This window comes from Curcuma longa, chromosome 3 (genome assembly GCF_044706935.1).
Source record: "Curcuma longa cultivar G26 ecotype Majalengka, Jawa Barat chromosome 3, ITB_CL_G26_1.1, whole genome shotgun sequence".
In the NCBI taxonomy this organism is placed as follows: domain Eukaryota; kingdom Viridiplantae; phylum Streptophyta; class Magnoliopsida; order Zingiberales; family Zingiberaceae; genus Curcuma; species Curcuma longa.
In genome coordinates this window covers 4,830,648-4,857,054 of record NC_133863.1, presented here as the reverse complement: position 1 = coordinate 4,857,054, position 26,407 = coordinate 4,830,648, and the positions used below count along the sequence as shown (strand labels likewise).

General features: G+C 36.0%; 4 protein-coding genes across 4 annotated transcripts; 1 reads left to right on the top strand and 3 right to left on the bottom strand.

The window, feature by feature from the left end:
- Positions 1-63: 63 nt before the first annotated feature.
- LOC141824060 (dihydrolipoyllysine-residue acetyltransferase component 5 of pyruvate dehydrogenase complex, chloroplastic) lies at positions 64-5,010 on the bottom strand. The gene is made up of 6 exons (XM_074711292.1): positions 4,033-5,010; positions 3,767-3,958; positions 3,605-3,692; positions 646-716; positions 466-549; positions 64-378 (listed from the first exon to the last, which is right to left on the bottom strand). The coding sequence occupies exons 1-6, from the start codon at positions 4,903-4,905 to the stop codon at positions 274-276; spliced, it is 1,413 nt and encodes a 470-aa protein (XP_074567393.1). The 5' UTR covers positions 4,906-5,010; the 3' UTR covers positions 64-273.
- Positions 5,011-5,628: 618 nt separating this feature from the next.
- Positions 5,629-6,489, top strand: LOC141825146 (uncharacterized). Its single transcript, XM_074712533.1, has one exon. The coding sequence runs from the start codon at positions 5,812-5,814 to the stop codon at positions 6,298-6,300; it is 489 nt and encodes a 162-aa protein (XP_074568634.1). The 5' UTR covers positions 5,629-5,811; the 3' UTR covers positions 6,301-6,489.
- Positions 6,490-6,503: 14 nt separating this feature from the next.
- On the bottom strand, positions 6,504-18,757 carry LOC141825145 (uncharacterized). Its single transcript, XM_074712532.1, has 13 exons — positions 18,525-18,757; positions 16,858-17,009; positions 15,058-15,149; positions 13,867-13,980; positions 12,945-13,275; positions 11,614-11,793; positions 11,378-11,458; positions 10,670-10,888; positions 10,388-10,530; positions 9,664-9,830; positions 9,311-9,528; positions 7,949-8,041; positions 6,504-6,823 (listed from the first exon to the last, which is right to left on the bottom strand). Exons 1-13 carry the CDS (start codon positions 18,730-18,732, stop codon positions 6,635-6,637), a joined length of 2,187 nt encoding a protein of 728 aa, XP_074568633.1. The 5' UTR covers positions 18,733-18,757; the 3' UTR covers positions 6,504-6,634.
- A 469-nt stretch (positions 18,758-19,226) lies between these two features.
- On the bottom strand, positions 19,227-23,817 carry LOC141823235 (aldehyde dehydrogenase family 3 member H1-like). The gene is made up of 10 exons (XM_074710498.1): positions 23,377-23,817; positions 22,075-22,143; positions 21,887-21,983; positions 20,968-21,174; positions 20,686-20,801; positions 20,484-20,588; positions 20,233-20,405; positions 20,061-20,151; positions 19,732-19,881; positions 19,227-19,659 (listed from the first exon to the last, which is right to left on the bottom strand). The coding sequence occupies exons 1-10, from the start codon at positions 23,593-23,595 to the stop codon at positions 19,420-19,422; spliced, it is 1,467 nt and encodes a 488-aa protein (XP_074566599.1). The 5' UTR covers positions 23,596-23,817; the 3' UTR covers positions 19,227-19,419.
- Positions 23,818-26,407: the final 2,590 nt, after the last annotated feature.

Sequence of the window (26,407 nt, the reverse complement as noted above, 5' to 3'; positions counted from 1 at the left end):
ACAGATGTTAACAAAAAACAAAACAGCGACAAGATGAAGATGAACTTGAACCAGTAGAGAGTCATCGTGAAGTTATCGCCAAGAACAAGAAAATTTTATTGTGTCATTGTCAAATGTTTGAATGCACCAACGCAACAAATCAAGAACAGGGATCACAGACATTTCAAAATCATAGCAATTGATGGCTTTTTTAGAAGAAAAAACAATGACAAACCAGCTACTGAATGGTTTCTCTTTTCCGCGTATATCATCCAGGAATTTCCTTGCGTAAAGTTACATGGTGAGGTCTTTGGGGTTCTCTATAATCTGTGCTAGAGTTTGCAAGAAAGCAGCGAGATCAGAACCATAAATGACACGGTGATCTGCAGTAACATTCACCTGCAAGTATTTTGTTGAAATTAGCCAAGCTAAATAACTTGTAAGGAAAAAGAACTGATATAATTGCTATCATTAAGTAAGATTTACCTGCATCTGATTCATTAATCCAATTCTGCCATCCTTGGAAGCAACAACAGTTGGTTGAGACGCACCAACTGCCATGATCGCCCCCTGTGGAATGTTCCAATAGAAACAAAATTAATCTCATTCGATGGAATACAGTAACAAAAAATCCTTCCAAACAATCGAATTAAGACAAGCCCTTACAGTTCCAGGAGGCAGAATTGCATCAAAGCGGTCAACCCCAAACATTCCAAGATTTGAAAGAGTGAATGTACCTGTAGAAAGCAACAAATTCCACATGTTGATACCAAGAGCCATTTTTCTTATGTTAAAAGAAAACTAATTATTGTCATCAAAAACTTAAGACGTTAGCCTTATTTTGACTTATCTGTAATCTCATTCTTTTGTGTTTAATTATCTTTATCTAGGATGAAAGCACCCAGCTATGTTAACTATACTGAAATTACATAGCTGGAAGCAAATTTCAGATGTAGAAAATCATATTATAGTGAATACACAGATGTCGTCCAAATATTATATATTTGAAAAGAAAAAAGAAAAAAAAAATCCATATTGCCTTCAAAGGGAGTGATGAGATCACATTTCAAAATAATTTATGAAGAGAAAAAGCATACATTAATATGCCTTCAACTGAGGGATGAACATTCTCTCTCAAGTAACAGAGGCTAGCGATAAGTAAAACACACATACTTCGTGTCAATACACAAACACACACGTTGGTTCACTGCATACCTCATGAGCAAATATGAAAGGCATATATGGTCATCATTAGGAATTAAACATTTATTCTTTACTTAAAAATATAAGTTATACAGTACCATATAAGAAATAGCAAATACCGATAACTAAAGCACACAGTAATTCTTGTGCCAACACACATATTGGTTCACTGCATAACACGCCCTTTGACAAATATGAAATGCATATCTAGTCATTATTCATCTTTGAAATCCTGATTATCATATTCATCCTCATTCTCTTCTTTCAACCAGGCTATGATTCATTAGTTTGTATCACTAGGTATAAGTAGACTTGCAGCTCATCCTTGGTAGAAATAGTTCATTGACTCTAAATGTTTTTTGCAACTATAGTTGTTATTTTAATCAATTTAGTCTAATAGAGAAAATAGTAGGACCAGATTGTACACACTTCCATTATATCAACTGTCAAAAGAAATACAATAAGCGTAGGCTACAAGTGAATTTGTGTATCGCCTGCAAATGATTGGAATTAAAGCAGTGTTCTACACGTTCCAACTTGTATTTGTCAGACAAAAGATCTCACATAGTTACATTATAGATAAATACAATCACTAATTCTGATAATCTGCACATCCTCATCCCAGAACTACCAACCATAGCAAATAGAATTCTAATCCAATCTGACAATCTACAGCTGTAATAGATTTTACTATGTACTTATATATGAAATAAATAAGGCTGTATGCATCTTTTCTTTTAAAAAGAATAACCTACACACACTTCTCTGCTCACTCATTTCCAATGATTTTGGAATTGTTGTAGCAGAGTTTATTGCCCTTAGAGTTCCTCAACACATGAAGTATTGAAATTGTCCAGAAAATGACTAATGATTAAGCAATGTCTGTCTCAACTATCTGGGACCAGCCACATGGATCTTAGCCATGCATTAAACTCTATGCAAGTCTATATCAATAGAAATATTGAAATCAACTAAATAATCTCTTGTTACATTAACTAAAATTTCATTTAACTTTTTTCTACCCTTATACTTTCTGCTCTAATTAATTCAAATTGTTTGACAAAGGAATCTATTCATACTTTTCAACCATGTTGATACCCTCTTAACATATTTTCACAACCATGTAGATACCATCTTAACCTATTTTCACTTATCTTGAGTTTTACCTATTAGAGCTAGACCTAAATGCTCTCAAATGTGTTTTAATTTTATCCTTTCTAGTAACATCACATATCCATCTTAGCAATCTCATCTTTGTTAGCATAACTTTTTTAATGTGTTGCTTCCTAATAGCCCAACATTCCCATCCATAAAGCTGATATCACAATCTAATAGAATTTTCACTCAAGGCTAAGCGGCACTTAACAGTCATACAAGATCACAAAAACTTCTCTCTGTTTCAACCATCTACTCTTTATCCTAATGATATTTTCATTAATATTCCTTTCTACTAAATAATAGGTCTAATATATCAACTATTAATTACAGAAATTTCAATGTCCATCCATCTTAACAACTCCCTTTCTATTACTAAAACTACAATTCAGTGTTAGCTCTTAGTTTCTACATGCTTTTTTTTCTTCCAAAATTGAAGTTTCAAAGTTAAACTATTTATATTATCAACAAATAGCACTATATATTCTACAAAGAACGTCCACAATTTTCAATATTATTGTCAAGTTCATCTAATCCATGCCATAATGACAATCATATATTAACTGAATAAGTCGAGAACATCCAATTCTGAACGTCACCTAGATTTTAAAACTGAGTTCTCTCATGATTCTTTAGTATTAAATTTCTTGATAATAAAATCCTGGGTTTAAGTTTGGCAAATATTAAAATTTGAAAAAGCAGATATTGTGGTACTATAATATCTTATCTCTTAATCATAATATACGACTCAAGTTGCTAAGAAGCATAACATAACTAGCTGCTTCAACGTATCTCATGAGAATCACATTATCTTGAAGTTGTGGTCCTCAATCATCCAGTTCCAATTCTTGATCAATTGCACAAAATGTAATCTCACGCTCCAATTGTTTATTTATGTTTTTTTTTTTTAATTTCACTGCATCTTTGAGATGTCAACCCCACCTAGTGGGATAAGGCTTGGTTGTTGTTGTTGCATCTTTAAGATATTTTTCCAGAAATGAACACACAAAGAAAGACTGTTTAAGATGAGTAGATTGTTCATAACATTAATGTACATGACTAGTAACAGTTACAGGATAGAATCTAAAATTCATATTTTGCAAAATATGTTCTCTACATGATAAAAGATATTTCTTCAAATGCAACCATAAGTAGTTCATGTACATAATTGTGGAAAATAGTTTAACTATGACTAAAAATAGTAATTCAAGTTTTGGTTTACAAAAGCAGTGGCGACATTGTAAAATACTAAGCGGTTAAAAGGTACCTGTATTGTATTCATGAGGCTGCAGCTGCTTGGCTCTTGCCTTGTCAACCAACTCCTTCCATTTTCTTGACAACGAATAGATATCAACCTACAAAATCAATCATTCAAATAATAGATAATGTCTCAGGGACAGAAAACATAATATCAGAAGCCAAGGAGTACCTTGTCCGCATCCTGAAGGACTGGCGTAATCAACCCTCCATCAATAGCCACAGCAACAGCAATATTGATACTGCTGTTGTATGTAAAGCTCTTCCCATCTCTGCAGCTGGAATTGACAACTGGATGTTTAATTAATGCCATAGCAGTCGCCTTGGCCAGCAATGCAGTCATGGTGACACCCTTTGGCTTAATCTAAACACAAATTAACGAAGAACAGCTTGAATGACCGATGCCACCTAGAATAAGGTTCAACGAAAAGTACTCACTTTCTTGTAGAGCTCGTCAAGTGCATTTGTGGTTATCGTGTAGCCCACGCGGAATGTTGGAACTGAGAGGCTTTCTACCATGTTTTTGCTAACGGCACCCTGCATCGTGGTGAATGGAACCACACTGCCCAATTGGATGATCGGAGAAGTAGGAACCTTCGCCGCTCCAGTTTCCGCGACTGTTTTTGGTTCCCTCGGCACAGTCGACCCAGAAGCTGTCGCAGCTTCCACATCCTTGGCCACAATTCGCCCTTGAGGTCCGGTTCCAGTAACTACAGCCAAGTCTACCTTCAACTCCTTAGCAAGTTTCTTCGCGAAGGGTGTGGCGACAATCCGTTGCCCTCCCTCGGATGCAGGGTGGGCCGATAAAGAAGCGGATGCCGGAGAGGCCCTTGGAGGAGGAGGTACGGTTTGCGATGGGGGAGGAGTAGGTGCTTGAGAGGGAGCAGGTGAGTCAGCAACAGGAGCAGCGACAGGGGAAGAAGACGACGAGGAAGAAGCTTGAGACTTAGCAAGGGCGATCTCATCCTCGGACTCCGCGAGTAGGGCGATGGCGGAGCCGACAGGGGCGACGCCGCCCTCCTCGACCATGATGGCGGCGAGGAATCCGTCGTAGAATGTCTCAACGTCCATGTCGGCCTTGTCGGACTCGACGACGACGACGCTCTCACCCTTGGCGAGCCGGTCTCCCTCCGACTTAACCCAGGACACAATCTTCCCCTCCGTCATGGTGGAGCTAAGCGCCGGCATGAAGATCTCGCGGATCTTGGCGTAGATCCGCGTCGGGGTGGCAGCGGGGCGGCAGGAGGACCGGCGGCGAACGGGCGAAGGGAGGGAGGGAGAAGTGAAGCGGACATGGAGGAGGGCGGCCATGGATGATGGATGCCCAAGAGAATGCGAGTTCGAGGTCAGAGGAGAGGAGAGGGGAGGGGCGATGAAATGAAGTGGCCCGGACTGTGGTTGTATCGAAAGGAGGGCGGAGCCTCCGAGGAGGGCAAATTGGCGGAAGTAGGTTTGACATCAAGATTCGAAATATTCCCGTGACTGCTGGACGAGCGGCGGAGATCTTTCGTAGTAAGTGACGCAATAATGATAAATTTTCTTTTTTTTTTTATGGGAATCTCTCGTTTTTTTTACAAACTACTGCCAGAGTTTCAAAATTGTGAGAACGCCCCTGATATATTCAAATTGTTATTATTTCTCCCTCTAATTTGTCACTCTCCATCCGCATAACAAAATAATGATATAGACATATAGTGAGTATTCACTCACTTCTCCATCAAGGTAAAGTAATGTTGTTCTTGTTCATGGTTTTAGTATGGTAGTGATTCTGAAATTTTGAAACGTTAAAGGCCATTATAAATTATTATATTTATATATATTTAAATAAAAGTAGAAAAATAAATTTATAGTTAAAATTTAGATAAAAATAAATGTATTTATAAGTTGTTCAAATCTCTTTTTTTTTATTATCAAATAAATTTTTATGAACACTAAATTTATTCGTGTGTGGTCTATTTACAAGCTAGCCGGATATAGAATGCTTCATTCATTGTCTTCCCTTATCTTGCGCGAGGCTCTGTTTGAAGGCGTCAACCGTCTAGACAACCCAATCCGGGTAGTTCGCTTAATCGCCTCGAAGCCCGACTTTCCTCGATAGGTCATGTAGAAAGCAGATCGATCAACGACGGAGAACGAGCTCCGATGCCAATCTGATACATCATCGATCAAATTGCAATTCATCGCGGGAATCAAATCCCAGCGGCTGCCGCAGCTCCGATGGCGCCCAGCGAGGGGAGGAGCAGCAACGTCTGCGTCTGGCTCATCTCCTGCCTCTTCTTCCTCATCCTCCTCGCCGGCGGAGGCTTCCTCGTCCTGTACATCACCTTGCCGGAAACAGAGGACGCGATTTGGTTCCCCATCGCAGGGATGATCCTGGTGGCCATTCCATGGGTCTTTTGGACCGTAACATGCATTTACCAATCCATCAAGATGAGAAACGGAGGAGAGAAGCAGCCGGCGGCTAAAGCTTCAGCGCTTAATTCCCCGGTGGCGGCCGCCGCCCATGACTCGCAGGTCGATTCCCCAGGCGGCGCGAGGAAGGTGCGGTTCGTCAATGCGACCGTCGAAGGTGAGGCAGCCGGGAAGACACCGGGCGGCGAGAAGGCCGATCACGGAGGGTCGAATGCCAGGAGCGACGGTGAATCGTCGCTCAACTCGCATGAAAGCGAAGCGCCGTTGGCTTTCTCGTCGTCATCAGCAGCGTGACGTTTTGCAAGGAAACTAAAAAAGAATCAAAAGAAGACGAAGCATCCCTCAATCTCTGCTGCTTAATTTTGTCGCTCCAGCACTGTTTTCGTAAACTGAAGCAACTCCGGAACGTGCTTTAAAGTCTATTTTCTTTTAGACAAAATCGAAGCTGACAGATACTGGGCATGTAAAACTTTCATCAGAATGGCATCCAAGACAGATTGAGCTGATAAATATTGGAAACTGAAAAATAAAAAAGCTGCAGAGTGATACATTAACGAACTTAAGAAACCTTCTTTTTTAAAAAAAAAACACAAAAGGAGTAGATGGAAAATTTGCATCCGTGGAACTCTTACTGTGCAGCAGTAGCTAAAGAAGCTTCAGGTTCATCAGAGTGATCTCTGGCTGATTTAACTAAGTCTTGCATTTTCCTATCTTTGGCCTTCCTGCGATGAGTTTCTAGGACTATGAGGAGAGCTGTGATGTCGGCAGGACTTACACCACCAACCCTACTTGCTTGACCAAGAGTTTGGGGCTTGATCTGAAAGCATTTTGTACCACATAAAATTAGGAATGTGTATTTCAATTGATTGACTTTATAACATGAAGATGAATGAAATAAACTTTTAACTTAAACAGTATAAGTTTTAGATCTCAACAAAAAGGTCTTATTTATGTTTAAAAATTTATGACTAGTTTGCCTTCAAATCAGTCAACACCAGGTGCTGCTGCCATGATCAAACATGAGATTAGTATCTAAGAAAGCTGCATGAGTGTATAGAAGTTTGGAATAGCTATTAAGCTATATGAAAAAGGAAATCTGGAGATAATCCAAGAACATGAGGTGTATGAGGACTCTCATAGCTATCTTTTATTTTGAAAAACTATCATGCAGGACAGCTGCGCACTGTTTCACTAATGTGATAATAAACTCTTATTTTTCATTATTCTCTATGTTTTCTTTCATCCTAATTTCTATTATTCATACATTTAATTATAATTAATTAATTCAACCAGTCTAACTATGAAATCTATTGGTTGTATATCCATATAATCCATGATATCAAATGACCAAGTTGAAAAAATAAATAAATAAACAAAAAGCAGCAATGAAAGCTAATATATATTTGCACCCAAAATTGATTCAAACTGATCGTATTGGTGATACATGTGCATGTTAGTGTGAAGTTAATAGATGCATTTATTTTGATGTATTCATATATTTAGTTCAAAACAAAGATACCTGATATAGTCTTGCAGAAACAAAAATCAAACTAATTCCCATTGTTCCACAAGGAATCACTATAGCTTACATGATATAGTTACAGTCACCAGTCCAATTCAAAACATTCAGGGGAAAAAGTCGACAAAGATTAACAGAATTTACAAAAAATGGAAAAATAAAATTCAAAATTTCCATTAACCATCTCACACCACAACAGCAAGGCATATATTCCATGTTTTTATGGATTAATTATGAATCTTATCTTGTCATTATCCCATCATTAAGTTCATGAGGCCATGTTGAACAAACAAGTTATATGTTCCAATTATATGAGGTGGGATTATGGATATTTCCTCATCATTGAGTTCTATGAAGCCACATTATTAGTAATATGCAGAAATCACCATATAATGTAAAATCAAGTGTTGTGAGCTACCATACCTTAGATAGCTTCTCCCGTGCTTCCAGAGACAAAGTTGTCATGGAATAGTAATCCAAATCATCTGGCAGTCTTCTATGTTGTTGATTAATGATCTAGACAAAAAAATAGAGAAAAAAAATGTAATAATGGTAGAAAATAATTCCCAAGTCTAGCCAGCCAAAAATCTTATAAAATATTTCATGTTGTACCTATTTTACGAAATAAAATTGATGAATTGGATGGTGTTTTCACCCACCACTTTAGAAGAGTCCAAAAGTTAGCCACAACTTTCCCATAGAAGTATAACAGATCATTTTTCAAATAAAGTACTTAAAGATTGCCTCTTCCCATTGGCCTGCCTTTATATTTGGAGTTCTTCTATCTCTTTCTGTCATTTTGATCTTAGGAGTTTACGTTTTCCCCAGATCAAATACAATATGGTATTGCTAACAGATATTAAAGGGACTTCCAGAAGTCTGATATCAGTGCTTCAAATCCTCAATTATATAGCTAGAAATTAGAACAGTGTTCGACTATATTATTACTGGTAAACTTAAAAACACAACATGGAAAACTTTTATGATGTTTGCAATGCTTGCGAAACCACTTACATATGAGTTGGAAACAGGGTTTAAAGAATGGTACTCCTATACAGGCCAGTACAGACATTAACTACCAGTCAGTGAGATAAAGCACAGGCAACTCACTATGCTTTGAGCTATCTGCTGGGAAGTAATGGTCATTCTGCCTAGTACGGTTGGATACCATGTGTAAAAGCAGTATCTTGCTTGGTACAGGTGATAGAGCAATATCTTGTTCGTTTTTGGATTTTAAGAAAATAATAGGGTGTGATCCACATTGATTCATATGAACATTAACAGAAACCTTAAATTTGCATATGGCTAACTAAACACAAGTTAATGTAATTAAAACAGAAACATATCTAACCATAAATGATATGGCAGTTACTAGGAACAAAATATACTAAAGAAAACTAAGCCAGGTATTGTCAAACTTATGGTTCAAACTATTTACAACTTACAATTTACAATAAGAAAACAATTCAAACAACTAACAAGGGTGACAACGAACAAACAAGCACTCTTGTTGTTAGTCAATACTAGGGAAAAAAAAATTCAACATTTGCACAGGCCTCACAGAAATGGAATACATAAAATAAAGCAATGGAGCCATATAGATCAATGGCTCTGTTATTTGTCCTAAGACTTGTATAGATCATTTTTGAGGTAAGATAACAATAAAATGAATACATAAAAAAAGTAGTAAAATCCATTGAATTTCAAAAAATGTACATACAAAACACAGACATATGATTTAGAGACTAAACTATATGCAGAAGTGTATGGTATGATTAGATTTACTTGTTGCAACTGACTCTGTTGGCGTGCAATGAAGCCCTCGTACTTGATGTCAATCTCCACACATTCTTTCTCCATCCTGGATAAAAGTTGGTTACCGTAGCCATGCTTGTCAAGAACTTTGTATTCTATATGAGGTTTCTTTAGAATGCTTTCCAATGTAGAAGAGTCTTTAACCGGTTGTCCAGATAAGGCACTAACGTCAGCAGCAAAACTACCACCTGTTATAACAGAACTATAACAGTAGTCTCACCAAGATGTTTAGAGGCTATGAAAGAATGCAAGTAGCCTTGCATCTAAGATCTAACACCAAGAATAAGAGTCTTGCATGAAGCAATTAAATGAGTTAAGCTAACCTGAAATTCGCACAGATTTCAAACGCTCCTTCTCCTCCATTATTCGAGCTTGCTTTAACTGGTAGATATTCCAACGTCTGTCATCTATTAAACCAATTTCCCGACCTAAAGAAGTCAGCCGGCTATCAGCATTGTCAGCGCGAAGAAGTAATCGATGCTCTGAACGGCTGAAGAAGGAAGATTCATAAGCAGAACAAACTACTGACAACAGTTACAATTTACAATTTTTACTTTTCTAGATGAACAGCTTGGTTTTGAATGTTACCAATGAAAGAAAGGCAATCCCATCAATATAAAACCTTTGTTGTGTTCATTTCAAGTTTAAAATAAAGATATAAGTGCTACAGAGATAGAAATGCAGAGCAAAATTTGATATAAACTCATCAGAAATGTACTTATTCCAAAGACAAACGTCACAAGAATAAAAAATAAGTGATCTTTTCTTTCTTGTTTTCAACTTAACTACAACAAGCAATGTCAATAGTCAACACAGCAAATAAATGCTTATCTCGATAGTCCGCTACTATAACCTAGATTAGACAGGCCTATGTTACATCTACCAATCTAGGTGTTCGACACAGTTATTTTTTACACATGAAGAGTGGCAGATGAAAAGAGGGAAGACGAAGAGTCCAATTATCAAATTGACCAACAACTTTACTGATCGAGCAATGATCCAAGGGAATAAAGGTAGAAGGATGCACCCACAAAATAAGCATCATACCTTGTTAACATGCGGTAAGGCTCTCGTAAATCTTTTGTCACAAGATCATCAATTAAGGTACCAATGTAGCTACTTTCTCTCTCAAGAATTATCTCAGATTTTCCATCTGAATGTCTCGCAGCATTAATCCCAGAAACAAGTCCCTGCACATGACATTTGGATAGGAAACTAGAAAAACAGTGTCCAGCAATGTGCATGCACTCTTTTTGAAGACAGATGGAATGTGGGATATAAATGACCAGGCTAAGGAAACAAAATGTGATTATCCATGCAGAGTGTAACCTGAGCTGCTGCTTCTTCATAGCCTGTGGTTCCATTAATCTGGCCAGAGAAAAACAAACCTTCAATCTTCTTTGTCATTAGGGATCTGGAGCACTGATGGGCAGGCAAATAGTCGTATTCCACAGCATATGCTGGTCTGAGCATCAAACAATTTTCAAGCCCAGGTAATGTTCTTAAAAGTGCCAATTGCAACCTCTCAGGTAAACCAGTAGAAAACCCCTATGCAACAGAAAAAATTACAGTTTAAGGCTTTAAGATATAGAACATAGCAAATGTGCTATCTAAAGTAAAGAAGAATCACATCAAAACCCAAAGGAATGCTAACTTGGATGAGTTAGTTTTAAAGCAATGGTGAAGAAATCAAAGATCAGAGATTAGAGTTTCAAATGAACCAATAATGCGTGGACTGCTAACAAACAAGTAACAAATCTGAATAAAATTGATGAGCTTGAGAAAGTTGTGAAGTTACCATGTAACAGTTGCATGGTCAGATATGCTAAAGTAAATGTCCAGATGATCTTTGCAATTCAAGGAATGTCAAAGGTGGAAAACATAAGGCTATGGAAGATAGAGTTCATTGTAAATCCAGATGATCTTTGCAATTCGAGGAATGTCAAAGGTGGAAAACATAAGGTTATGGAAGATAGAGTTCATTGTAAATTGGATTATTATAGAAACCATAGCTTAGTGATATACAATGACTGCTACCTGCACGTAGAGCTCAGGGACAGTACGGCCTTCAGGTTCAAGAAATATTTGATGGGAATCTTTGTCTTGAAATCTGACAATCTGATAAAAACTTACCAATAATTTAAGAGAGAAAACAATGAGACCTACAGCTAATTCTTAATCAGATTTGAAATTAGAAGTTAAAATAGCAGTTATAATATTGAAATTTGCTCAAACCCGATACTAAACTGTCATGACTTGTGATACTGATATACCTTATCTTCAATGGATGGACAATATCTTGGACCTTTTGCTTCTACCCAACCTCCATAAGTTGGTGTTTCATGTAAGTTATCTCTGATAAGTTGATGGGTATCTTTTGTGGTGCGCGTCAGATAACAGCACATTTGCTCTCGCTCTATGTGATAATCAGGATCAAAACTGAACCAACTTAACTGTTTCAGAGAAAAAGGTAAGTTCAGGAAGCACATTTACACCTATACGTTTATAACAAAAGATGGGAAAAAGAAATCACCTGCATATGCACTTGTTCCTAAATATATTGAGAGTCTAACATCATTGTTGTCATTGTCAACTAGTGTTTATCCCAAATCTTTTCCCTCCAGTAAGTTCTTTGCAAGAGTAAAATCAATTTTATTATATTAATTGATTCAACTCATCTAACTATGGAAGGTTTTGGTCACATTTAAACATGTGCAACCCATCTCAATCTATCTTGACTTATTTTATCATCTATTGAAGCTAAACACTTGAAGTGTGTTTGAGGACAGAAAATCTATTATCCAGAATCCCTTCTAAGTAAATTGTTCCAAATTTGATAATTTAAATTGATTTTAGTCAAATCCCGTGATGAAAATGGGTCAAATTAAGATAATTAATTTATTATGCCATTTTAGAGAAGCTTATTCGACATAGTTTGTGTTGTGTGCACAACAATAAAACACAATTATGTAAATATTGCACAAGAATTAGTAACACTAGTGGAGAGTAAATAGAGCGAAGTCGACCTAAAATTTGGCTATGAGATCACTATATATTTGTACTAAAATGATACACATTCCAAGTTCTCAAATAGTTGACTTAAGGAAAACAAATAGTATACAATCAGTGATAAAACATGCAAAGAATAAATTCTCAACATATTCTTGATCCAAGTTATGATGACATTGACAAAATGATATTTCCTAAAATTTACTAGATCATTTTTTTTTGGACAAAACATCAATAACCAAATATGTAATTGGGAAAACAAGAAGTCTAACCCAAAAATATGCTTACTTAGGTCATGATAAACCAAAAGAAAATATTTAAAATGATTTACAATATAATTTTTATTCAGTAGGACATCTACTTGTGAACCTAAAAATCAGCCAATACATGTCAATCCAAAGATAACAAAAAAGTGTGGCAAAGTTACAGAATGATTTAATAATACTCTTCAATTACAAAAGACGTATATCACCAATAAAAATAGAAAAGTTGATCTTCCAACTGACTGAAACTTGTATGATAGATAAAACTTAAAGGGTATAGAAGTTGGAGTTTGTCTACTCCACTACCAACACAAGGTTTTATCAATAATTACCTCTTCATCTCCATGCTGAGGTTCTAAACCAGAGAAGTCAACACTACGTCTGTCAACACGTGCAGGAGTTCCTGTCTTGAGTCGGTCAGTCTCAAATCCAAGCTGCTGCAATCTCTCAGTTAGTCCATAAGAAGCAGATTCCCCAGCTCGTCCTGCAGCCATTGATTTTCTACCAACCCAGATCTTACCGCTCATAAAAGTTCCTGTTGTGAGAACAACAGAAGAGGCATAGAAGTTCATGCCGAAGAAGGTTGAAACTCCTTCCACATTGTCATTCTTGCCTACCAAGATATCAATCACCATAGCTTCTCTAATGAAAAGGTTTGGGGAGCTGAAATAGTAAACAATTAAAAGCCACTTAAAATTTATTGCAGCAGTTCTTATAACCAATAATGACATCTTAATGCATTCTAGATGAACAAGTAGATGCAAAGTTTGGAACCCAAGGTGGATCCTAATCAGTACAATTGAATAATCAATTTAGTAAGAATCAAGTTCAACTTAAATAAGCTTATTGTGACACAGGTTCTGCACTGAATTGTTAGTCAGTTAAAGCTTAAATCATAAGTGTTAAGTTTTGAGGTTATATTTTGAGCTTCATTAGTTAGCATATTGTTTCATAACCTTAATCACTCTTGAGGTTATAGTTTCTACCAACTAAACCATTACACTATTTTCTGATGTAAAAAATTAAAGAAGAATGCAAAGTTAGGCAAAGGTACTAAGAACTATATTATAACTCCAAAGGACTAGAAATATTGATTAATAATCAGTCCGTCTATATGCACTACCATATCTCTGGACAAAAATTCAAAAATCATGTGTATTCCTAATAAACAAGTTGCATAATCTCTAACAAGGGCATGCAGAAGGAAGTATGTGATGTCTAAACAATATAATTGAATTTTAGCAAGTAGAGAACCTTTCAACAACTTTTTTCATTTCCATGGCATATTCCCGCTTATCTGTCTGAGCACGCAACGCTCGAACAGCAGGGCCTTTTGAACGATTAAGGACACGCTTTTGTAAGTAACACCTTTTTGAGAAAAAAAAAATAACAGATTTCAGCTTAAGAAACTGGTATTATAACATGATAAGAGGTAAAGGACAAAATTAATGATAGCCCAACACTAAAAGAAATTAATTGTATTCATCGAACAAATCTGCAATGTACTAAATAGTCAAAACTAGCATAGAAATTTGCTGTGGTTTTATAAACACAAAATAACATCCAGTTACAGAATGGAACCTATGCTGATAGACCCAATCTTATAAAGAGGAGAAAATTGAAATACAGTGAGAATCAAAAAGGATGATCGATAGGGATAAAATGGACTTCATTGAACTAGAGGACTCTTTATGTGAGGTTATAAATCTTGATTACTAATGTTAAGAATGAAGATGACTTAGATGACAAATGTAAAAAAAAAAACATGTCAACAATAAAATTCATGTATAACATTCAAGAATTTCTAGAAGTTTTATATACTGTGACAAAAACTAACCTGCATGCTTAACCTTGCAACAAGACTTCATGCACTTGAGAGACAAGATAATCAAAAAGATATGTTCTTCTAATGCCAACAAAAGTGTCTAGTGCCCATATTTGTACCTAGTTTAGTTGTTTTGGAAGATTGTTTACTGTGGCTCTGAATGCAAAAATTGCAGCTACATTCATGAAGCATATGATCGATGTTTATAAACAACCATCTACGCTTATAGAACAGCAATAGAATGCAGGCACATTTCAGATCTAGGTTAGACTGTAAGAAACTATTAACAATATGGCTACACAAAGAATTTACAACTTGGGCATATTTTTACCATGAGACATCCAATATTATTTCAGTAACATTATTTTTTAGTTCTGTTTGTGAATTCCCATGTAAAATTGGGATTTAAGTAAATCATGCAGCAAGAAAAAAAATCCTTTCAAGCATTTTTTCTTTAGTAGTTCTGTAAATGATTTCAAGCATTCTTCTCTAAGAATTTAAAAGAAGAAGAAGAAGAAGCATTTAAGAATATGCTTCAGCAATATACAAGTGAAACAAATATGATGTAGTCTAAAAGAACACTAGAAACATGTTAAAATCGATTGTGGTGGGCCCTCTACCTATCAGCAATTTTCCCTATTTCACCACCGAGAGCATCCACTTCATGAACCAACTGAGATTTTGCAGGACCACCAACTGCTGGATTGCATGGCTGTGTCAAGAAATGATAATTAAAATAGTACGAGAACATGTTTAAGCCCAATTACATAATTTGACCCCCAAAAATGCAAAAGGAATCCATCAAATGTTGCTTATCTAGAAAATGATATTCAACCTAAAGAGAAACCATCAAGACACAACTATCTAAAAGCATAAGCATTTATGTTAAGAAAATTCAATAAAATTATTATATGCCAGAAAATGTGTTTTCACATGAAAAGGTAACAAATAAACCACATAACCACTCATATACTAAAATACTTTTAATATATCTAGCAAATCCAAGGAAAAAACAATCCTCATCTCAGAAACAGATTCTACAAGATATCTAGATAATTATGGACTATTTATCAATTAGTACTACCTGAATTATAAAATTTATCATAAAGAAATGGCATAAACTTGCACTTACCCTTTCTCCTATCAAAGTTGATTTGGTATTTCGTGAACTAGACACGCAGCAGATAAAGGGAAAATCTATTAGTCTGAAGATATTCTCCAGGATTAAGTACATCAGAATATTCAATTTACCGGCAGTATTGAATATGGAAACTTCAGGGTATACACAATTGTCTAGAGTAGGGGTTAAACATTGCCTTGTGGTATTTAAGAGAGAATTATGACTGGATTCAAACTTATATCAGCAATTATGACTTTAGCCATTCTCATAATTAATTCTAAATTTCTAATATTCTAACGCTCAAGTTGACACCAGATATTATCTATGCCCTTATTTGATGCAGTAGAAGTTATCTCACAAAAAGAGGCAAAAAATAAGACACTCGACTATGATAAAGATGTTGACACGACAATAGTATAGTGGTTGAGAAGCCTGACGACCAATGCTCTGAAATAAAGGCTGAATTGTAGTTCACAACAATATTCAAGAGAGAGATATTCAAAAGATGAAGTTACTGAACAATCATCAAACGACTTGATATAATCTTTATCCTTCAATTCCCCTCAAACTGAAGCATTCGCTCTCCCAATATTAGTCTTCATGTGATCTAACTGCCTCCTTTTCAAAACTTGCTACCCTGTTTTATCTATTTCTTTACACATGTCAATGTCTAAGGAGAGAAAAAGTGTATAATAGAGAAGTAATATGGTTTTTTGGTAGTGATGGAGGAATGGGAAGTCACACCATCATATGAAACTCACAACCTCTCCATACTGGGATTAAGGAAGAAAAAACATAATCCTACAAGAAGATCCCAGTCTGAATGTGAAGTTAAAAGGGAGAAGATATTTTCTTGTGTTAAAGCAAAACTATCACACTATACAAATGTAAGACTCAAACACAATACCCTATAATTGAATACCTAATGTGAGAATAAACAATTGAAAGCACGATGATGACTCCAAAAATGATTAACAGTAATTACAATAGTTATAAGTTCAAAACAGCTAGCAAATGGTATTTATAAAAGATGTGACCCATTATCAATCTATCCAAAGTATGAAAAAGGAATAAAGTTAACTCTTAAAGATATAAACTGAAGAAATTGCAGAAAAATTATGACTCATGTTAATTCAATATGCCCGGAAAATCTATGAACTCGGGCAATATTACATGTTTTGAAGCAATGGAGAAAATAACATGTTAACAAGTAACAATAATACCACAATTCGGCAGTTGACTACTGAATGTAAACACGATTAAAGCAACAATGAGAAATTAAGAGTACAACAAATCAGACCTGCCATGCGATGCGATCAATGTTGAGAGTAAGAAGTAGAGTCCGTGCACCAAGTCGAGCGGATGCAAGTGCAGCTTCACAGCCTGCATGCCCTCCCCCGACTACAATGACGTCATATTGTTCCTCAATTGCTTCAGAATAGTCAGTCTGCCCTGTACATTAAGCAAAGGAGCCTCTTGTTAATGATTAGAGATCACATACTCTTACAGGATGAATATGCTATTAGAGAAACAACCAGTTAGCAGTAAAGATTCGTAAAAAGAAGTTGAATCCCCATCCTGAAAATATTGCTGAACAAGTAATCAAGCCAAAAAGAATGATAGAGAATTACAAGAAAGAAGAGATATTCAATTATGTGTGTTCAGATTTGACTCAAAATGAAACAACTTGTATAAATTGGCGATTAAACATGATAATCATTCTTCAATCTTAAGAAAGATACTAGATAGGCATTCATTCTCAAAAGTCACAAACAATCCCAAGCTGAACAAATAGAATATAGCAGTTAAGAGAAAGGAAGGAGTAGGAACTAGCTTAGGTTTACTGTTGAGACTAAACATCACACAATATCCTCTCTAAAAGGTTCATTTATCCCTTCATTCCTTAGACTACCCTAGTATCTTCTTGGTCAACTTTCATGTAAGTCAGTCTAAAAAAACTCATAAATTGGCCAAACACCACTCCTATATTAGACTTATGTTAATGAGCATATTACTGATTAGTGCTCATACTCTTCTACATTAGTAATTGATGAAATGCAGAGCTTGTATACAAAGTTAAAGAACTTTCAAGAACTCAGTCTCTCAGGTCATTGCCATTTGCCAATTCATCCAGGCTAATGGTTGAAAGTCTCCATAGAGGATCTGTTTCATATACAAATTAAGATTTGTACCCGAATTCAATAGATAGATTTTGAATAACTTTAAGAATAAATTCTTGGGGCTTGAACACTTTCTTACCAGCACTGATAACTGCTTGTGTCCCATAGTTATAAAAAGCAACAGAAAAGAGGCTGAATTAACTATTAGGTCAATTAGAGTGATGCACTTGCACAAGGGAGATGCCTTAAGTGGTTTAAAGACTGTGGGATATCATATTGTTTATAGAGAGGGGAACTTTTTTTTTCTTGGGGAGAGCTTTTGGTGTCCCAAGATGGATGTGAAGTTTTTCGCTTTTAGGTGTCCAATAGATTGAGATGGATAGTCTGCAAGGTGCGGAAATTGATTTGTCTAATTTTCATTGTATCTTTTATTTTTGTGTTGTATACACTTGGATTCATCAATTATACTGAAGTTAAATTTTTAATGTCTTTCTTTGTGTTTCTATTAGACAGACAAAACTCCACCATGTGACCTTATACTGAAGTTGATGCTAGAACGGACTCCAACCTCATTCACTAGCAGAGTTATCAGAGGCAATCCCATCAACCCGGTCTCACACTCGGTTCACTTCAAAAGGGCATTACAATGCATGTCACGTCTTTACAGAAAAGCTTGAAGCTAACATCGGCATCATCAAACTACACAAGCTAGCGCTTGCCCCAAAAACAGACGCGATTCAAGGTAATAAAAGAGGATTAACTCGACGGATGATCTTACAATTTGCTGCGCCGACTAAATTCGAAAACCTAAAAACCCTCTAACCACCATCAGTTTATGCGTACATACCTTTGGAAATGGTGCTACGACCTCGGAAGTTAAGAGGTGCCCATCGTCTCAACGGAGGGCGACGCCTCCGGGTCAAACATCGGAAGTCGGCGGTGACCGAAGCACGGAAGAAGAGGCCTCGAAACGACTGGAAGGAGTAGAGGCGAGAGCCGATGCGCGTAAGAGCCGCCGTGGTGGCGACCGACACTGGGCCAAGGCGGTGCAACATGGCCGCCGCTGGCCCGTGCCCGGATAAGCAGAAGAAATCGAGTTATCTACTCCCAAATCATGAAGCACATTATTTATTTATTTTCTATTTTTCACCGAATAATTAGAATTAATCGTAAAATCGCTTTTGTGTGATATTTTGCTATAGATAAAGACTATAAACTCGTACGATATATTTAAAAAATGTAATTTCTAGTAAAAAATTCACATTTTTTATTATTGGCAATCCTCGATCCATCGAGGGAAGTGATGAACTCATGCGGTCGATCATCAGATGTAAAGAAGTAAATCAAGAAGTTACAGTTGACCATGAAAAAGGAAATTATTTCAATTTCGTCAAAATTCAATTCTTATCTACTTTAATAAGTTTGTTTCATCGTAACCAATTCAATTATATCCTGGAAGCCACACACATGAAGCATTTGTAAAGCAAGATATTTCAACATGTTTTCGAGCTACATTGTTGATATTCTTTTCAACTTAGTCAATATCAAGTATATAAGAAACACATCCTCATTTGATTTGATCACGACAAACAAAACAAACATAAGAAACACATCCTCATTCACTCATCAATCGATCAACGAGAACCCAATTATCTACGAGAAAGAACTGCAAGATTCAAATGTATTTAACTTTCTCAATATCAAATGTTGGAGCAAAATGATACATTGGTGCGATCAAATCCTTAATCTCTTGGCAATCCAATCAAAGCCAGAAGAAGAGCTATGAAGCTACCATTGATCAATCCCCTCAGAATCTTCTGCTTCTGCTGTGTATATGGAGGATATCTAGCTGGGACTTCCCCAGCAAAGCCGCGAGATAGTACAGATTTTTTGTGACTAAAAGCATCGAATGAAAATTTCCCATGGTAAGCCCCCATTCCACTTTCACCCACACCGCCGAACGGCAAATGTGGATTTGCAAACTGCACGAATGGAACACATTTCAAGTTCTTCACAAATTTCTCTGATTGAATAAGAAGATGGATCCAACTTACATGTAGGCCGGTATCATTGATGAGAATGCCACCTGCAGACACAGTTTTCACAAATTTCTCTTCTAGTTTCTTGTCCTTAGTGAAGAGATAGGCTGCCAGAGGCTTTTCCTTTGATTGAATAAAATCAAAGCACTGTTCTATCTTATCAAACTGTGTAAAGAAGTATAAAATATTGTTTATCAGAAACCATAGCGTAGATCAATGAAGCACCACCCCCATACAGTGGGACTTGACTAATCGTTGTTGGATTGTATGTATGGAATTTCCAACGAAAGTGAGAATGAAACATTGAAGTATATAAGCTTGCTAAAGCATGGAGGGACTCTTACAGTGATAATTGGAAGCAAAGGACCAAATATTTCTTCATCCATTATCAGTGAATCATGTGGAACATCTAACAAGAGAGTAGGAGCAATCTTCCTGCAAGGAAATATGTGGCCATTGCAGATTGAAGTTCTATCTGTCGTGGTTTTAAAATAGTAAAAGTTTTCTGATTCTTACAGGAGTTTTTCGTCACGCTGGCCTCCGTAGATGATTGTGCCAGAAATTTTCTTGTCATTTAGAAGATTTGTCAAGCGTGAGAAATGCTTAACATTCACGAGACGAGATAAATCTCCTGATTCAAGTGGATCATTCCCATAGAATTTATCCAAAGTTATCTTTAGAGCATCTACCTGTTATGTTTCATAGATGTAAAATAACAAGAGAGATGAGATAAAAGCAACAGATACACTTCGTCCCGAAGAATTTACCAGTGTTTTTGCAAATGCTTTTGTTGTTAGAATATAGTCAGGGGCAATACAAGCTTGTCCACTGTTGGATCCCCACTTGCCTACTGCAATTCTCTTTGCTGCAACCTGAATGATTATAGAAGTAAATAAGGAAGCAAATCAAGATTAGTTTGAAGGAGAATCATTGTCGCCGACATGCATGAAGCAAATAAAGTATAAGTACTTTAATGTTGACATTTGAATCCACAACGACAGGAGATTTCCCTCCAAGCTCCAAGGTTACTGGTGTAAGATGCTTTGCAGCAGCAGCCATCACAATGCGACCCACATTTTTGCTACCTGTGAAGCATATTAAGTTAAAGCTACATGAACCACACTTTTTGAAGTCTAAAAAGACGTCGAGTTCAGAATGTTTGCAAATTCAAGTATTGATTAGGTATTTGTAATGAGCATAAGCCCACAATAATTGTTAGAAAACCTTTAGCATGTGGTAGCAAGTCAAAACCTGTGTAGAATATTTTGTCCCACTTTTGCTCCAGAAGTACTCTTGTTTCAGGGATGGAACCCTCAACAACTTTTATGCAAGAATTATCTACATATGTTGGTAAAATCTTTGCAAAAAATGATGATGTAGTTGGAGAAACTTCTGATGGTTTCAAAGCAACAGCATTGCCTGCTGCTATAGCTCCAATTACTGGGTCGATCGACAGCACTTCAAGAAGAGAAGAAACAAACTGTTATTGCTCTTACTATGTAGAAGATCAGATCTTTACTAGACAAAGCATATTGATGTTGTTAACATAGCTTCAAAGTAAAAGAGAGCCATAGAATCCTTTTGTCAGCACTCTAGGACCAACATACGTCGAGTTAGCTATAAAGAAGCAATGATATGATGCTGAAGAACCACTTCTGACACTTGGAGAAAACTAGAAACTTAATCAAAACAGAATCATTCATAAACAGTAGTAGTTCCGTTATTTAAGGTGCCAAAAAGGTGAGACCTTACAAAAAGTATCATATTACTGAAGAAATTCTATATATTCACCGAAGGACACATGCTCTTTTCTTTTCAGATTCTCACTAAAACAATTATCAATAATTTCTCTACTGAATGAGTAGAAAAGAAGAAGAAATAGCTTGGTCGTGTTAGTGGATTATTAATGAAAAAAAAAAGCAAACCTAGTAATGAATCAAAAGATGAACAATTATAATCAATATTCATTTGGACTATGATGGATCTCAGTCATCATAAGAGCAGCAACTAGCAGAAATTATTAAGCAAGCTTTATCGCAGTTGTAAAAGGTAAAACATCAGATATTATCACAGTCCTTAAGAATAAATTATCATTTAATGATAAGAATATAGAAAGTAGTTGTCCTGAAAATAACAAGCCACTTGTTCTTAACATTGAAAGTCCACTTACAGAACGGATAGTTCCAAGCTGAAATGATTAGCACGATGCCTAAGGGCTCTGAAACAATTTCTGCTGATGATGGAAAAGTTGTAATAGATGTTGGCACCTGAACAAAATTTATTAGACCTTGATATCAGAAGGCTAATTTTAAGAATACCATACAATTATAATTTAGTATTTTTGGCATTTTAGAATACCTTTTCCGGTTTCATCCATTGTTTCATTTCTTTAAGAGCAAATGTACATGATGCTTTTGCCATTGAAATCTGCAACATGCAATAACCATAGCCATGAGTACACAAGTTGGTTTGAGAATACTGGCAAGCAGAAAGCGAACATGGAATAAAGATGATCAAATTTGCCCATATAAATCTACCATTACATAGGAGGATGGAAAAACCTTTGAGCAGTCACTACATCAGAATAAGTTAAATAATGCAAGATCTTAGTTTCTCTCATTCTACAAACCAACAAAATATTGCCTCCAACGGAACCTCGACAAAGAGGGTTACTTCTAACAAACATTGAGTACTGAAATAGTGAAAGCACAATAAAACATAGGGATATGTCTGGCAAGACGAGAAAAATAAAATTATCACCGTTATGTTTTGTGCAAAATTGCCCTTTATCACTAAGAACTCTAACTCTCTAATCAACTTCAGCTCTATGCAAGAAGGAACTCTAGAGTTGATATCCAGGGAAAGAATTTAGTATATCATCATGCCTTTCACTATCAATTATCAGTACAAGGATTACACGTGAAATTGTCTTGTAATCAGAATCAAAATCTTCCATATATAAGATATTAAATTCTAATTTTCTTTATATTTGTCTCTATTATAATACAAGAAGAAACTCTAGAGTTGATATCCTTGGTTATGACAAATTTAATATATTATCATCCCCATCACTATTAGGTACGAATACAAGCATTACTCAGGGAAAGAATTCCATCTATAAGAAACTGAATTCTAACTCTCAAATCGTTTTTGATTCCATTGTAATACAAGAAGTAACTTGAGTTCATACCATGGGCTATTCGAATTTTGTATATTATCATCCCCTGTCACTATCAATTAGTAAGCCCTTCCACACTACAAGAAAGTGACCTAGATTACTTCTTTAACGTCCATTAGAGATGACATTAGTGATAATACCCAAAATTTTGAATTCCCAAATTCAAGTTAGTAAAATAAATTCTCTGCCACACTTCTCAGGAATCAAAGAAACCATTTTCCTAGTTTTATCAGAGAGACTCTACAAGAGTGTGCAGTTAGCCAATGGCCCAATTTTACAAATCCAAGCATTTATTGGTATTTACAGGCAAAGTTTTCGTTTGTCTGTAGTGATTCCTAGCATACAAACAAGAATCACACAATATCACAATCGAGTCCTGCAAAAAAGCACGGTTAGCATCAACTGTCGCCACTTCAGAACAATCTGTCCAACAAAGAGTCAAAAAGAATGACCCTATAGGAGATAGACAAAGATTGGGGTACCTCATGAAGGAAGGACTCCAAACGGGGCTTGGCGAGGTCATCGTGGAGGGCTGCCATGATCTCCGCCTCTTTTTCCTCGATCATCCTGGCTATGCCCTTCAGCTGCTCGGCCCTCCACTCGTAGCTTCGCGTCCTCCCGGAGTCAAAGCCCCGCCTCAGCTCCGCGATCAGTTCGACCGCCCCGGAGCCGTCGAAGGCTCCTCCTGTCGGTCCCTCCATATCCCCCGATCTCTAAAAACTCCAAACTCAACGAGACTGAGGCGATGCTAGCAAGAGCCAGGACAAAGTTGAATTCTTTTATAGCAAGATGAGTAGGATGAAGCGGTGTTGACATCGTGTAAAGACGATTATTTTCTAAAGAAAGATGAAATTTTTAAGAAGATAAACAATAGTGGAGTAGAGGAGAAGATGAATCCAACGATGAAATTAAGAAGAAATCTATCCCCTGCACAAAACCCAAACCCAAACCCAAAGCAACGTCTTCTTTACGTTGTTAGCATCAGACTTGTAACCCTCACCATGCACACCAAACGTGGACTTCGCCCTTCGCCCTTCGCTGGCTGTGTACCTCGCTACCTTTTCTCCGGGTTTGGTAAGCCTTATTTCAACACTGCAGCTGTAATTTAGTTGTGAAACACAAAATTTTGTAATGTGCAATTGCAAAAGAAAAAGAGTTGTTGCACTAAGAATTGAAGTTGCGACGTGAAAAGAATAAGATATATGGTGTTACAGCTGCCTACTAGTAAATTTGACAACTGTGAGATCGATGAAGACAATGCAATCTCCAATAACATGTTCTTCTCGGATTCATGATCATTTGAAGCATTATAGGTATCGAAAGAGCTATCATATGTTCTAGTTTGCTGTAGATATATAATGAAGTTCTAGTTTAGGGATTGTCGATCCACTGTCTGTTAATTTTTGTCTCGTTCTTTTTCTCCTCCATTTCTTCTTCTCTTCACCCGTAGCAACCCACTCCCTCTCCTCCTTCCTCTTCGCAACAGCAGCATCTTGCTGGCGTCGGTGCCGCAGCCGCCGCCTCCTCTCCCTGTGTTCTTCTCCGTTCCTCTTTCCAGCAACACAATAGCAGCTAGGGCTGCTCTCTCCTACCTCTCCACCACCAATAGCTGCTGCCCTTGCTGGGCTTGCCTCTCGGAAGCAGCCGGAGAGCTCGCCGAAGCTAACCGAGGTCGCCAATGGTGAGGAGAAAAGAAACCCTAGCTTCTGCCCTTTCCAGTCGACCACGATCAGCCGCCAACAGCCACCATAGCAGCCTTTTTGTCTTTCCTTGCTCTCTTTGTGTTGTTGTCGATCTCATCGGAGCTAGCCGAGGTTGCTAATGAAGAAGGTACTGTGTTCCCATTTCTCTTCTCCCAATTAGTTTCCTTTCCCCTCGATCCACAATAGCCGAGTCTAACTCTCCGATCCTCTCCGATTTGCCAGCAACAAATCGGCAGCCCTCGCTTTTCTTCTACGTCCTCTTTCAACTACAAGTATTATTGCCGTTATTCATTGTAACAAGTACTTAATCTATTTGAGCACTTAGTATTCATGAAACGCTTCTGTAGTTTCATTGATCAAAAAAGGATATTTCTAAAGTATACTTTTATTGTAATCCATTTTTATTTATATTGATTAAATAAGATTATGATTAGATAATAGTAAACGCCATTTATAGGAAATAACGATTCATCTTTTGATTTATAGGAAATAACGTTATTATGTTATGAAATATTTATCTTGAATTTTGAGTTATTTTCATATCATGTGTAGATGTGAGTTCCAGTGGGGCTCAATGACTCGTCAATACTCAATACTGGAAGCTTTGGCTGTGAATAAATGTGGATACATTATATCTTTTGATTCGCACATTTACATAAATATAATAAATAGATTATGTATACTTATATAATCTTTTTTAAAAAATTAAAATATTATTTAAAATAATTAAATTATTATAGGATAAATAATTGATATTATTTCCTATTTATATACAAGTTTGGATTAAGATGAAAAAGAATGTTTTAAAAATTAAATAGATATTCGAACTTACTCTTTTACTTGATGATTATTTTTATATTTGTTTGATCTTTCATACTTACCCTTTTATGTGGTATCATCCTTATGATAGTACCTTAATAAATTAATAAAATAAATATTAAAAAATTGAATTGAATTGGTCATTACTAACTGAGAAGTTATGAATTGAGAATCTAATAATTATGATAAATGATAAAAAAGAAATAAAGTAAAATAATAAAGATGAGAATAGAGAATATTGAAAAGTGGAAACTACGAGTCTAATTTTATATCAGAGTTATATACCAGAGTATTGGACTATTCACGTATTATATATATATATAGTAGCGTGATCGCTTGTGGTCTAGAACACTTCACCGTCCATATATTATTGTGGTAACATGGTCGTCTGCGATCAATGTTTATTATATCTTCCATCGGTGAAAGTTTTTAGTCCGTACATTAGATAACGTATGTGATAGTATATATACTTCAACGAAAATTTTAGTCTATATGTATGATATTATTACACTCTGATGATATTGGCTCATATAGTTCATTTTTTAGTTGATTTAATAAATTTATACTATTAATTAATACAGATATACATGTTGATATTCACATGATTATAATATTTATTTAAGTTGAGATTATATTATTGATAACTTATATATTATTGATTAAATAAAAGAATTAAAAAATTATCTTAATTGATGATAATAAATGATGATGAAGTTGAAATTTTAAATTTTAATATAAAAATATTACATGATTCATAACTAAAAATGATGAACTCTAATAAAAATTTAAAATTATAATAAGAAATTATGATAACTCTTTGGTTTCTTAAATAAGATTAAATTTATCTACATATTTTTTAATTACCTACTTAGCTATTAGTTAACTGTCTATTTTTTTAGCCTCCAATTTTACAGTCGCATATATACTTTTAATATTATATTTAATTTTAATTTTATATAGAGTTGTTCAGAAATCTCATGCGTTGATTCTT

Excerpts from the sequence above, each read along its gene's own strand:
- LOC141825146 (XM_074712533.1), top strand. The coding sequence starts at position 5,812 with ATGGCGCCCAGCGAGGGGAGGAGCAGCAACGTCTGCGTCTGGCTCATC.
- LOC141825145 (XM_074712532.1), bottom strand. The coding sequence starts at position 18,732 with ATGTTGCACCGCCTTGGCCCAGTGTCGGTCGCCACCACGGCGGCTCTT. Across the intron at positions 13,981-15,057 it reads ATAGGGAAAATTGCTGATAG|GTGTTACTTACAAAAGCGTG; the intron begins GTAGAGGGCCCA and ends TTTCTCAAAAAG. Across the intron at positions 10,531-10,669 it reads ATGAAGAAGCAGCAGCTCAG|GGACTTGTTTCTGGGATTAA; the intron begins GTTACACTCTGC and ends TGTCATGTGCAG.
- LOC141823235 (XM_074710498.1), bottom strand. The coding sequence starts at position 23,595 with ATGGAGGGACCGACAGGAGGAGCCTTCGACGGCTCCGGGGCGGTCGAA. Across the intron at positions 22,144-23,376 it reads TGGAGTCCTTCCTTCATGAG|ATTTCAATGGCAAAAGCATC; the intron begins GTACCCCAATCT and ends TGCATGTTGCAG. Across the intron at positions 21,175-21,886 it reads AGCTTGGAACTATCCGTTCT|TGCTGTCGATCGACCCAGTA; the intron begins GTAAGTGGACTT and ends CTCTTCTTGAAG.
- LOC141824060 (XM_074711292.1), bottom strand. The coding sequence starts at position 4,905 with ATGGCCGCCCTCCTCCATGTCCGCTTCACTTCTCCCTCCCTCCCTTCG. Across the intron at positions 717-3,604 it reads GCCTCATGAATACAATACAG|GTACATTCACTCTTTCAAAT; the intron begins GTACCTTTTAAC and ends TGCTTTCTACAG. Across the intron at positions 550-645 it reads CAATTCTGCCTCCTGGAACT|GGGGCGATCATGGCAGTTGG; the intron begins GTAAGGGCTTGT and ends AACATTCCACAG.